Source organism: Lissotriton vulgaris, unplaced genomic scaffold (assembly GCF_964263255.1).
Source record: "Lissotriton vulgaris unplaced genomic scaffold, aLisVul1.2 SCAFFOLD_535, whole genome shotgun sequence".
NCBI lineage: Eukaryota > Metazoa > Chordata > Amphibia > Caudata > Salamandridae > Lissotriton > Lissotriton vulgaris.
In genome coordinates this window covers 992415-1005095 of record NW_028250319.1, presented here as the reverse complement: position 1 = coordinate 1005095, position 12681 = coordinate 992415, and the positions used below count along the sequence as shown (strand labels likewise).

The window sequence follows — 12681 nt, the reverse complement described above, 5'->3', positions numbered from 1 at the left end:
AGGCTAAGAGGCGCTGGCATGATGTGAAAATCAAAACCAAGCACTTAGGCGCTGCCAACAGGAAGGCAGCAGCAGCGACAGAAGGTGGGAGTCCTGGAGGAAACTGGAGGAAGCTGGTGGAAACGGAGGCCACAGTCAACAGTGTGGAGACGGTGCAAGGAGTTGGGAGTCCGGACACAGCTCAGAAGGACCTGACACAACATCAACAGGGTGAGTAATGACCAGGGAGTGGGGGACATGGGCACAATGGTACTCATGCACAATGATGTGTAGCACACTGCAAACCGACAATGACCCTGGATCAAGATCATTGTCACTGAAATTGCTCTCCCTCCCTCACAGCTCCACTATTAAGTGAGGCCTTCCCCCGAGCCCCTGCACTCTCGAGTGTTGATGTTCGAGGCCCTCCTCCTGAGGAAATAGAAATGTTATGGTCAGGAATGTTCCCTAACGTGTACCCCACCGTCTCCATGTACGAGCTTAAAGTGCATGTAACTTCCCTCCTGTGCCAGCTATGAAGACGCAAATACATTTGCGTCCAACGTTAACATGTCGTCTTTCAGATCCACCATGAATGGGTCAGATATTCCGTTCCTAAGTATGCCTTGCCACCGTCTTTGTATAGTACATTTTCTGTATTCCTGGCTCTGTGTGAGCTAGGCCCTGATTTCTGTCATCGAGCCTTTTCTTTTAACAAAGTCATCTCTGCCTCCTGAAACTGCAACGTTGGATGCCCCCATGAACTCTGTCCTACTCCCTGCGAGGCGAGCGGGCCTGGCTCGGCCTGCTTGCCTGCCAAAGACAGTATTTTACCTTCATGTTATCAGCATAGCCAAGCTCAGCTTCCCGAAAACACATTCCAGTCTAGCAGGATAGATAAACAACCCCTCAGCTGCAGAGCAAAGGGCCCGGCCTTTCTGTCTCCATGCAAGTAATTCATAGCTCCCGTTACCATGGTAGGCCCCTGGCCCCCTCGCTTTACACACAGACACGTAGGCACATATGCACGCATTCACAGTCAGTATAGGATAGCCTCTGCCCAGGAGACCTTTCCTTTTAGATAATATGGTTCCCAAACATCAGATATCAGATATGATATAGGAACGAGTTGATCTGACATGCCAGACTTCTGTCTCTTTCCTCTAGTGTAAATGTCAAGTCCCCTGCACCCTCCAGCTTCACGTCAATCACACGTCATGCAGCTGCGCGCGCATCCAGACCTCAGATTTCTGCTGACATTGCAAGATTCTGCTATGTACCCACCCACTTGTGACACTTTCATGTGACGTTTCTAGCACATACCTCTGTGTACGCCCTAGTTCACGCCTTCTGATTACGTATTGCTAACACGTGTGTGTTCTTATCTTGTTTCTCTCAGCTGTTACGCCTTCTGTATTGATTCTCATTCTGTGCATTAAGTATAAAAGTTATGTATTATCAATAAAGTATGCTCTATCCCTTCCTGAACCCCAGCGGTGTCAGGAACATGATATCCGGTTCTGAACCATTCCTTTTTAAGGAATAAAACCCCTTAGAACTCAAACACCACGGACTCTGTCTCTTTCTTTCCGACTGAGTTATTTTATAGTACTTACCTGCATAGAAATTAGGACGGTAATTAAATATTTACCACATTAATTTGGCGCCCGAATAGGGACCCCTCCCCCACCCCACGCGCCGGTAGGTGCGTTGCAGCCTTTGCCCCCTGCCACAGTCAAGACGGACAATTACGCGTACCCGCAGGATTTCCTGTATCTCCCTCAGGCCTACGGAGGTGACGGAGACTGCGATCAGCACCCAGACGAGGCGGTGAGGAGTGCGGAGGATCCCGACCAGAGCCTAGCCGAAAGAAACAAGGTCCGAGGTGTCAAGAGGCCCACCAGTTCCGAAGTATTCACGTATCGAGCCGAGTCCAGTCCGGTCCAGTCCAGTCGAGTTGTCCGAGGCCTTCCGTTCCGTGCTTCCCGGTGAGTACCGTTGCTGGGGACGCATCTAGACGGGTGCATTATTATGTATCCGGTAAAGACGGGTTTGGGTACACAAACACGGTCTGCACTGTTTTAGACAGTGTATCTGTACTGTTTAGCAGTATATCAAATATTCAAGGGTTTCGATTTTTGTTCTCGTTTTCTGGAGTTCAAGGATAGTCCATATGTGTTCAAAATGTTTCATGTGATTAATGTCGTGGTATGAGTGACTGTTTTGATGTACATTATTGTGTTTTTGTATATTAACTGTGTTCAAGTTAGAATAAGTAACAAGTATCGAGTATCAAGTACCAAGCAACAGGATGCCATTATTGAATAAATTAAGACAATTAGGAACTAGGAAAGGGATACTAGAGGAAGCGATTCCTGTCCCACCTAGGGACACTCCCGGAAATTTTATGTACCATAAACATGGCTTAGATGCCATACTGTATCTAGATTTATGGGCCGATTATACCAAGCACCTAGAAGAGAAGCATAGGTGGCCTGTTACAGGGACATGGGATGCCGAGTGCATCATGAGAGTAGAGGAAGCACTATGGAAAAAGAAAGCCAGATAATATCAGAAAGACGCCATAGAATTGTGGCGTAAAGAATCGCATAAACGTGCAGAAAAAGCATTCCGAAAAGCAGAAAAACATAGAGAAGAGTCAGATGAGATCCGAGAAAACGAACTAGTTGCTGAAGGTATCCGAGTACAAGCAGAACAAGTAGACCGTATACGAAACACTCTTGCAAATGGCATGTATCTAATGGCCGAGGGTTCGCCTAAAGCCACTCCAGAAAAACCGAAAGATCTGCCGCCGCCATTGGTTCCGACTAAAGTAAGACACAAGACCACAAAAGACATATTCCTTTCTTCGTATCTAGACGATGTAGCTCCCGCTTATACAAATCCACGTGCCCACGTACCGCCTACTGACGGTGACGGAGATGGCAACCTACTCCAAGACAATGCCCAGCCAGTACCGCAACAAGCTACACCCGTTCAACATCATGTACCACCTATCCCCCCACCACTTCCCGCTCCTACTATTAACCCACTAAATCCTTTCGGGTCTGATCCTGGTAAAAGACAAGTTCAGTTACACATACAGACTCCACAGACAAGCCATGCTCAAGCCTCCGCCTCAGGAGGTGCGACAGGAGGTTACCAGACCCCGCCACAAACACACAGATTGACCCTTAGGGACATAGCAAAGCAACGTACACCCCAAATACAGAATTACAACTTCCTTAAAGAACCCCTTACAGATTGCAGATATGATCCAGTACCCGGTAAAACCGATAGAATGGAGCTAGCATCACTACGCCTACGACGAGTTACAGATTATTTAATGTTATTACCAGGAATGACTGATCATCTAGACAGAATATATCACTTTATCCAGACAGGGGAAGGTCCTGAAAGTATTAAAGAGGCCATGGCTCACCAGAAAACTGACACTCAAGGTTGTATATTACGCTTCTTCATAAATTGTCTAATAAGAGAACAAGACAGGCCTGGTGTAGACAAGGACGATATGGATGCACTAAACAAGTGGGGCCAGAATATAGCCGAGGGAAAGCATGATAAACAGAGCAGTATAGCAAATATGTACAAAAGAATCAGGAAAGCAGTAATAGAAATACATGAAAGAAAGGAACCCGAAAGGGAAGGAGATAGCGACAAGATTGTATCCTCAGAGGAGGAAGAACCAGAGGATAACGACTCGACCAAAGAAATGATAGCATATGTAGGTAAGGGAAATTACCTTAAGAAAGGCATTCGTCCAGAAAGCAAGAGAGTTTTTCTCTCTGGCATCTCAAAAACGAGCTCTCCTGAATATCTGTTTCAGGTTACCGACAAAATACTTCAAGAACGAATGGGGTACCATGTACTCAATTCTATGGATGAACAAGAACTAGCCCGGTCAGCAGTACAATGGGCTGACAATCCCAACACATATAGTGATGATACAGTAGCTCAGACATTTTTAAATCTTCCCCCAGACGAGCAGAAATTAGCTGGTATGTACATGATTCAGCATCTCATCACGTTATACAGAAATCAACATTCTGATCCAGGTCCCTTACCTGATACATTAGAAGCACTACTTTTGAATAGATGGAGAGGCCTAAGTACCAAGTTAATTAAAATAATTCTAGAACAACGGCACAGATATAACGCTTTCTTAGGTCCACAATATGTTTCAGCTCCGCCCCCAGAAAGAAAAATGTTTTACCTCGACAGACAGAATCCTTTACGAGAAGTACATCCAGTCAGAAAAGATGATGACACGCTAGAACGTGTATTTGTATATACACCTTTAACTAAAATGGAATTACTAGAAATGAAGAAACTAGTACCCTGCCACGATAAAGACCCGGCAGGTTTCCACCGAGAAATTAAAGACATGTTACTCATGGGAGATTACACGTATACGGATATTATGAAAATGTTAAAAGTACTGTTGCCCACAGGCATTTACGAGAAACTCAAGGAAAAAGAATGGGAGGTGGGAGATAAAAAGATTATTTGGACTGAAATAGAGGACGAGGAAAAAGGTCGCACTCCAGGGCTGGGCCTTGGGGATAAAGCTAAAGCATTACCAGGTTTAATAGTACAGGTTTTGCCAAGACTACTGACAACTAAAAAGGAAGACTGGGACGCAATCTCAGCCTGTAAACAGAAACACGATGAAGATACTAGTGATTTCTATTCAAGATTCGAGAAATGTTTTATTATTAATAGTGGCCTGAAACCAAGTAGCGAGTCATACCCGCACCTTTTTGTAACAAAATTAGTCGAGAATTCCCTGACACAGGTTAAGAATCGTGTATATAAGGTCGAAAGCACTTGGCAAGCAAATACGCCATCCCAGATGTTACAAATGTTACAATATCACCAGAACAGAATTAGAGAAGAACAAGATCACGAACAGAGACGTATGAAAGACACGAAAATGAAAATGCTAGTTGCTCAGTCAGTTCCAGCTGACGGTCAGAAAAAGGGTCATACACAGACAAGTAATTCAGTGGCTCCCGTTAAAGGGACATGCAACTATTGCAAGCAGCCAGGTCACTACGTACATGAATGTTCGGTCCTAAAATATAATATAGCAACAGGTAAAACTAAAGAAAGACCACGTCAGCCTAGACAAGATCAGGTCCAGCAACAGACTTCCCAGAACATACAGCCTACGCATGCTCCACCTCAGACAGTACAGACCGTAGCGGTATCACAGCCACAGCCTATTGCCGCGACGCAGCAAGTTTCACAGCAGATGTACCAGTATGCCCAATCTGATTATCCCGATTATCAGCGATACACATGAAACAGCCTAGAGAGGGAGGTGGGCTTGCCTCTTATTGAAATTCCTGTAGATCAAGAGGGTCCTTATGTACATAGTCAAGTATTGGGAAAAGACAGAAAGTTTCTAATTGACACAGGGGCAAGTCGCACCACGATCAGTCACGACGAAGTTCCAGGGGCACCCCTCTCAGGCTCACAGAATGTTTCCCTTGGTTTTTCAGGACAGCCTATTGTAAATGAAGTATCAAAACCTGTACCCCTAGCAGTAGGTCCATTATCACGTGTTACAGACCTGTTACTCACGAAATCATGTCCAGAAAACTTGCTAGGTATCAAGACACTGAAGGCTCTAGGAGCAGTGATATGTTGTTCTCCGGAGGGAGTTAGACTTTTCTTACGAGACTTCAAAGGTCACTATGTACTACGAGAATTTGATGTCAGATTGAAAAATGTACCGAAACACCTGTGGGCACAAGGCCCAACCGATGTAGGTTGTATGCACATCACACCATACCGTGTTACACTCAAACCAGGAATTGTATTACCCCGAATCAGACAATACAAGTTACCACCCGATGCTGTAGTGGCTTTACTGGAAATCATTGAAGAGCTCATTGCCCAAGGAGTGGTCGTAGAAACCGACTCCAATATCTGTAATTCCCCTATCATTCCGATTCTTAAACGTACTGATCCCAATGCACCGCCTGTATATCGGCTGGTGATTGATTTACAAGAACTAAATAAATGCATTGTACCACAGTACCCTGTGGTTCCCGACATCTCATCATTATTGACTGCTATTGATTCAGAGGCGACGTTCTTTACTGTAATTGACCTCAAGAACGCCTTCTTTTGTGTACCCATTGATCCGGAGAGCCAATATCTCTTCGGGTTCTGTTTAAATGGCTGAAGCTTCAAATTTTCACGCGCACCTCAAGGATTCACAGAAAGCCCCAGCATCTATAGCCAAGCACTGAAAAGACAACTTGACTGTATCCAAATGCCAGTTAACACTGCCTTACTACAGTACGTCGATGATCTGCTGATCACCGCACGAAGTGAACCCGAATGTGAACAAGCATCACTGACAGTTTTACATTTTCTGGCTGACAAGGGACACAAGGTGTCTCCTTTGAAGCTACAGTTCTGTGTTCAGCAAGTGGTGTACCTTGGGCACTTGCTGTCCAAATGGGGGAGACAGCTCACACCTGATCGCATTCAGTTAATTGCACAGTTACCACAACCCAAGACACAAAAGGAAGTGCGGGCCTTTATAGGCCTCACCTCGTACTGCAGACAATGGATTCCTCAGTATGCATTTCTAGCTAAACCACTGATACAGTTGACAACACAGGAGGCAGCGACTTCGACTGTCCTCCCTTGGACTCAGGAACATACACAGGCTTTTGAGGAATTAAAGAAAGCTTTATGTCAAGCACCAGTTTTAGCGACACCATGTTACAGCAAACCTTTTACACTTTTTGTTACAGAACGTGATGGTACAGCGTTGTCTGTCCTCACACAAGATCAAGCAGGTTCACATAAGCCTTGCGCTTATTTTTCAAGTACATTAGATCCAGTGGCCCAGGCTCTGCCTGCGTGCTTAAAATCAGTTGCAGCGACAGCCCTAGCCATCAGACAAAGCGACTCAATAGTATTAGGACATCCATTGACAGTACAAGTTCCACATTCTGTAGAAGTTCTGCTAAATAGGACACAGACTTAACACCTGACTATAGCACGATTGACAGGTTATGAACTGACGTTATTCCAGCCACACATAGAAATCAGACGCTGTAACATACTCAATCCTGCCACATTGTTACCCTCGATTATGACAGATTCAGCCCCGCATGATTGTATAGAGATCATTAATGCAGTAACAAAGCCCCGACGAGACTTAACAGATGTTGCACTGACTAATCCAGACCTGACACTTTACGTGGACGGTTCATGTATGAGAACAAGCACAGGAGAATTAGTGGCCGCTTATGCAGTGACCACTGAAACTGAAGTCAAAGAAACACACCGTATTGATATACTGTCCGCTCAAGCAGCAGAGCTTATCGCCCTGACCCGAGCCTGTATACTAGCCAAGAACAAAAATGTTAACATATACACAGATTCACGTTATGCTTTCGGAGTTGTACACGACTTCGGAATGTTATGGCAAGAACGAGGTTTCTTGACCTCTCACGGAGCCAAGATCCAACACGGTCCCCTCATTCAAGCACTGTTAGAAGCAATACATCTGCCTTCAGGCATATCCATCATGAAGTGTAAAGCACACACTAGAGTTACAGATTCTATTTCCCAGGGTAACGACCTGGCAGACCAAACAGCAAAACATACAGCATTGACTCACACCCAGACAACTGATGTGACAAAGACAATAGTACCGATACATTGTATGACAGTTAGAGATCCCACACTAGATGTAATTGATATTCAGACACATGCTACTCCAGACGAAATCAAGAAATGGACTGAACTCGGAGGGATCCAGACAGACCAGGGATGGGTGACAAAAGGGAAAGCCACATGGTTTCTCCCGGACTCTATGGTTCAAGTCATAATTAATACAGCACATAGTCCAGCGCACTTGGGAGAAAAAGCTATGTTAGACAGTTTACAGAATCTCTGGTACAACAAACATTTACGAGCAGCAGCAAAACAGAAAGTACGTACTTGCATGATCTGTTGTCAGTTCAATCCAGGTAAAAGCGTCCCTGTAGAGCAAGGTGGATTTCATCCTCCCGATCACCCTTTTGAAGTCCTCCAGATGGATTATATCCAGATGGAACGTTGTCGAGGATTCAAGTACGTCCTCGTAGTTGTTTGTGCACTTTCCCGTTGGACAGAAGCATATCCAGTCCCAGATTACACTGCCCCGACCACTGCCAAGCAGCTGGTTCGAGAATTCTTCCCACGGTACGGCTTGCCTCGTATCGTGTACTCAGATAACGGACAGCCATTCTCATCCGAGCTCATGAAGCAGGTTTCACTCTTGCTAGGATATCAGTGGAAATTCCATTGCGTCCGACATCCCGAGGCAGCTGGCCTTGTAGAGAGGCACAATCAGACACTGAAAACTCGTCTTGCAAAAATATGTAAAGAGAAAGGGGTCGACTGGATAGTCGCCCTGCCAGTTGCACTATTCTATATGAGAATGGTCCCACATTCGAGATCAGGACTATCCCCGTATGAAGTGGTCTTTGGCAGGCCACCAAATATGTGGGGGACGCCCATGCCTAAGAAAATAACTGATGTTGACTGTAATATTCTGACAGATTACCTTGCCTCCTTGATGTCTGCACTCCAATCATGTCGTTCACAGGTTGCTGCAGCCTTTCCCGACAACACTGATGTAAAGCCACACGATGTCCGTCCAGGAGATACTGTCCTAGTGAGAAATTTCGATAGGAGGAGTCCGCTGGAGCCCCGCTGGCAGGAGCCGAAGCTCGTCCTTCTGACCACGAGGACTGCAATCAAGGTTGAAGGCCGTAAGGGGTGGATTCATTCGAGTCATATTAAAAAATGTAATGAACTGTTGCCAGAGACTGACTCTTCCACCCCTTCAAAGGACTGCCCAGATTCTAGTGACTCTAAACTTCCCATGGTAGAGAAAACTCCGCAAGAGGAGTATAAATCAAAGTTGCGGTCTAGCAAGTCAGACAGTTTAATTGTTTAAGTCCTCCCCTAGGTGAATTGGTTAAATAGTTTCTGACATGTATCCCCTAGACCCCAATAGAGAGAGAGATAGAGAGAAACAAATCAAGAAGCAACCATATTGCAAATCTCTCAAAAGTTACTGTATTGTTACCTTATGGATCATGTTTTCTTTAAGTCTTACGATTATTGTCACAAGTGTAATTTTGCATATCTATTTTCCTATTGCTACTCGTGCACATCCTTCTTCTAATAGCACTGCCGAGCATTCTTTCAGCGAATTACCGCCTCACGAGTTGTCTTACCGACTTGCGCTGCGCAACAATACATTCATTAGTATGTTACATCACTCTCATCAGACCAGCAACGCTACAAATTGTTGGATATGTGGCCGACTCCCCCCCTACCAGAAATATGAGGGAGTTCTGCCCCTTTTCCCGTACCCGTTCACACACAATGGTTCATGTGGCGCATGGTTTAGTTTGATTAATTCTTTAGATTCAAATTCCGTAGTTTATCAGGGAACTGGGTATGGGGAAACCTGAACACAGTTCTGCATAAAGTATGTTATCTGACAAGGAGGGACTTCCCAAAAGGACAGGGACTGATCTAGAAAATGAAGTATATGGATTAGGACATTTTACACTTAACCTCATGATTCTGAATGTTGAATCCGAAACCAAGCCAGACTTGCCCACTATGTCAGTATTACCAGTCAAGGGTGAATTATGTGTCAGAAAGAATGGTTCAGTACACCTGGGTCATAGTAAATGTACTACTGTGATCGAATTTAGTGATAAGGGCAAGTCCACGTTCAAAGCTACTCGTCATTCCTATTTCATTTGTGGTCAGACAGCATACATACGTTTGCCACTAGATTGGGATGGTACCTGTTATATTGGATTCTTACTGCCACCTGTTTTCCTAGCTCCACCCGATTATCATAGAAATTCCCGTCTAGTTCACAGACCCAAAAGAGATCTCCCAATTGTCGACTATACTGAGACAGCATGGGAACAGTACACAGATTTCAATAAAGGTTTCTTTCCCTATTTAGGTGCTATCTTTAATAGTAAGTCTATCCGTCACTTGACCAGAACTCTCGAAGCAGTAGTGAAAGAGACTACTTCTGCCCTAGGTAACTTGACCGAAGAACAGTCTGCTATGAGACTTGTCGTTCTTCAAAATCGTCTTGTCCTTGACGTCATACTAGCCGATCGAGGAGGAGCCTGTAAGGTCCTTGGGTCAGCTTGTTGTGTTTTCATTCCAGATAATGCTCCGTCCGTATATAAGGCTATTACCCGTCTCCATAAGATAGCTAGTCAGATACATCAGAACCCAGGCACCTGGACTTGGTCCGGTTGGCTCTGGACTACTATTTCAGCTTGGGGATGGAAAATACTGTCACTCCTTGGAACAATACTACTTGTAGTATTCAGTTGCTGTCTATGTTTACAATGTGGGCCAGCGATTTGCGGCTTGTGCGCCACATCCTGCACTCCCCATTCAAGTCAACGTTCTAAATCCCGTTTGAGAAAGGATGAGCAGATGATGCTCACTACACAGATAAATGGATTAATGAAGATTGATATATCATGAAGGGTCCGTAGGGAACAAGGAGGGAATGAGGAAATAGAAATTTTATGGTCAGGAATGTTCCCTAACGTGTACCCCACCGTCTCCATGTACGAGCTTAAAGTGCATGTAACTTCCCTCCTGTGCCAGCTATGAAGACGCAAATACATTTGCGTCCAACGTTAACATGTCCTCTTTCAGATCCACCATGAATGGGTCAGATATTCCGTTCCTAAGTATGCCTTGCCACCATCTTTGTATGGTACATTTTCTGTATTCCTGGCTCTGTGTGAGCTAGGCCCCGATTTCTGTCATCGAGCCTTTTCTTTTAACAAAGTCATCTCTGCCTCCTGAAACTGCAACGTGGGATGCCCCCATGAACTCTGTCCTACTCCCTGCGAGGCGAGCGGGGCCTGGCTCGGCCTGCTTGCCTGCCAAAGACAGTATTTTACCTTCACGTTATCAGCATAGCCAAGCTCAGCTTCCCGAAAACACATTCCAGTCTAGCAGGATAGATAAACAACCCCTCAGCTGCAGAGCAAAGGGCCCGGCCTTTCTGTCTCCATGCAAGTAATTCATAGCTCCCGTTACCATGGTAGGCCCATGGCCCCCTCGCTTTACACACAGACACGTAGGCACATATGCACGCATTCACAGTCAGTATAGGATAGCCTCTGCCCAAGAGACCTTTCCTTCTAGATAATATGGTTCCCAAACATCAGATATCAGATATGATATAGGAACGAGTTGATCTGACATGCCAGACTTCTGTCTCTTTCCTCTAGTGTAAATGTCAAGTCCCCTGCACCCTCCAGCTTCACGTCAATCACACGTCATGCAGCTGCGCGCGCATCCAGACCTCAGATTTCTGCTGACATTGCAAGATTCTGCTATGTACCCACCCACTTGTGACACTTTCATGTGACGTTTCTAGCACATACCTCTGTGTACGCCCTAGTTCACGCCTTCTGATTACGTATTGCTAACACGTGTGTGTTCTTATCTTGTTTCTCTCAGCTGTTACGCCTTCTGTATTGATTCTCATTCTGTGCATTAAGTATAAAAGTTATGTATTATCAATAAAGTATGCTCTATCCCTTCCTGAACCCCAGCGGTGTCAGGAACATGATATCCGGTTCTGAACCATTCCTTTTTAAGGAATAAAACCCCTTAGAACTCTAACACCACGGACTCTGTCTCTTTCTTTCCGACTGAGTTATTTTATAGTACTTACCTGCATAGAAATTAGGACGGTAATTCAATATTTACCACACTCCACCCGCAGGTTTCACCTGTGCCTCATCCCTGGTGGTCCAGTGGACCTCTGTTTCCATTCTCTCGCACCGCTTTTTCTCCCCTTTTTCACTCTTTTGTTCCCCTAACTTCTATCTTCCCCCTTCACTGTCCTTCTGGGTCTTTCCTCTATTTTCTGTTGTTTTCCCCTCATTTCAAGTTTCCCCCTTCACTCTCCTTCTGTGTCTTTCCTCCGTTTTTCACTCGTTTTTTACCCTCATCTCAATCTCCCCTTTCACTCTCCTTGTGTCTGTCCTCCACTCTTTCTTGCACTATTGTTGCCTTATTTCCACTTTTCTCTCTCTTGTTGCCTTTTTAGGTCTCGTAGAGAGACCTATTACTGTTAAACCAGAAAATTACCTAACCAGGCAGATTTCTAACAGTTCACGTGAATCACGTGACCTAACAAGCACGAACATTTCCCCACATGAAAGGCATCAGCCTCCCTCCACTAATTATTCACTTCACTTTTCACGGCCGCAGGCCGTGACTCGCATTTCTAATCCCTCCTGCATCAGCCTCCCACAGGCTTCCCTCCCCATGACTTCAAAGGCTCCCCCAGCGTTTGCTCGGCCGGCCTCTGGTATTTCTCTTCCCCTAATTATTCACTTCACTTTGGCCGCAAGGCCGTGACTCACTCGCATTTCTCCTCCCACCAGCCCATCGCACCCTGCCCAGCCGTCTCTCCCTACCCCTTAACCCTGCCTCCACCACCTCTCGATATTGTTGCTTGTTTTATATTTAATTCAGTTTCCCTGTCTGCACTCACTTGTTTTTTTTATTGCGATTCCCGTCCGTCCGGGCTCTTTCCTGCTCCTTTTTCACCCCGCGTTTTATAGTGTTTTGTTTCACAGCAGTTAC

The 12681-nt window shown here is 45.3% G+C and overlaps 1 protein-coding gene across 1 annotated transcript; it reads left to right on the top strand.

Annotated features, from left to right (window-relative positions):
* Window positions 1-412: 412 nt before the first annotated feature.
* Window positions 413-11139, top strand: LOC147663292 (uncharacterized). The gene is made up of 3 exons (XM_086950553.1): window positions 413-491; window positions 2143-4982; window positions 10554-11139. Exons 2-3 carry the CDS (start codon window positions 2732-2734, stop codon window positions 10586-10588), a joined length of 2286 nt encoding a protein of 761 aa, XP_086806679.1. The 5' UTR covers window positions 413-491; window positions 2143-2731; the 3' UTR covers window positions 10589-11139.
* Window positions 11140-12681: the final 1542 nt, after the last annotated feature.

What these genes read in the sequence shown, in the direction of transcription:
- LOC147663292 (XM_086950553.1), top strand. Translation starts at nt 2,732, where the DNA reads ATGTATCTAATGGCCGAGGGTTCGCCTAAAGCCACTCCAGAAAAACCG. An exon ending in AGCTGACGGTCAGAAAAAGG is followed by an intron (nt 4,983 to 10,553) that starts GTCATACACAGA and finishes TATATCATGAAG; the next exon opens with GGTCCGTAGGGAACAAGGAG.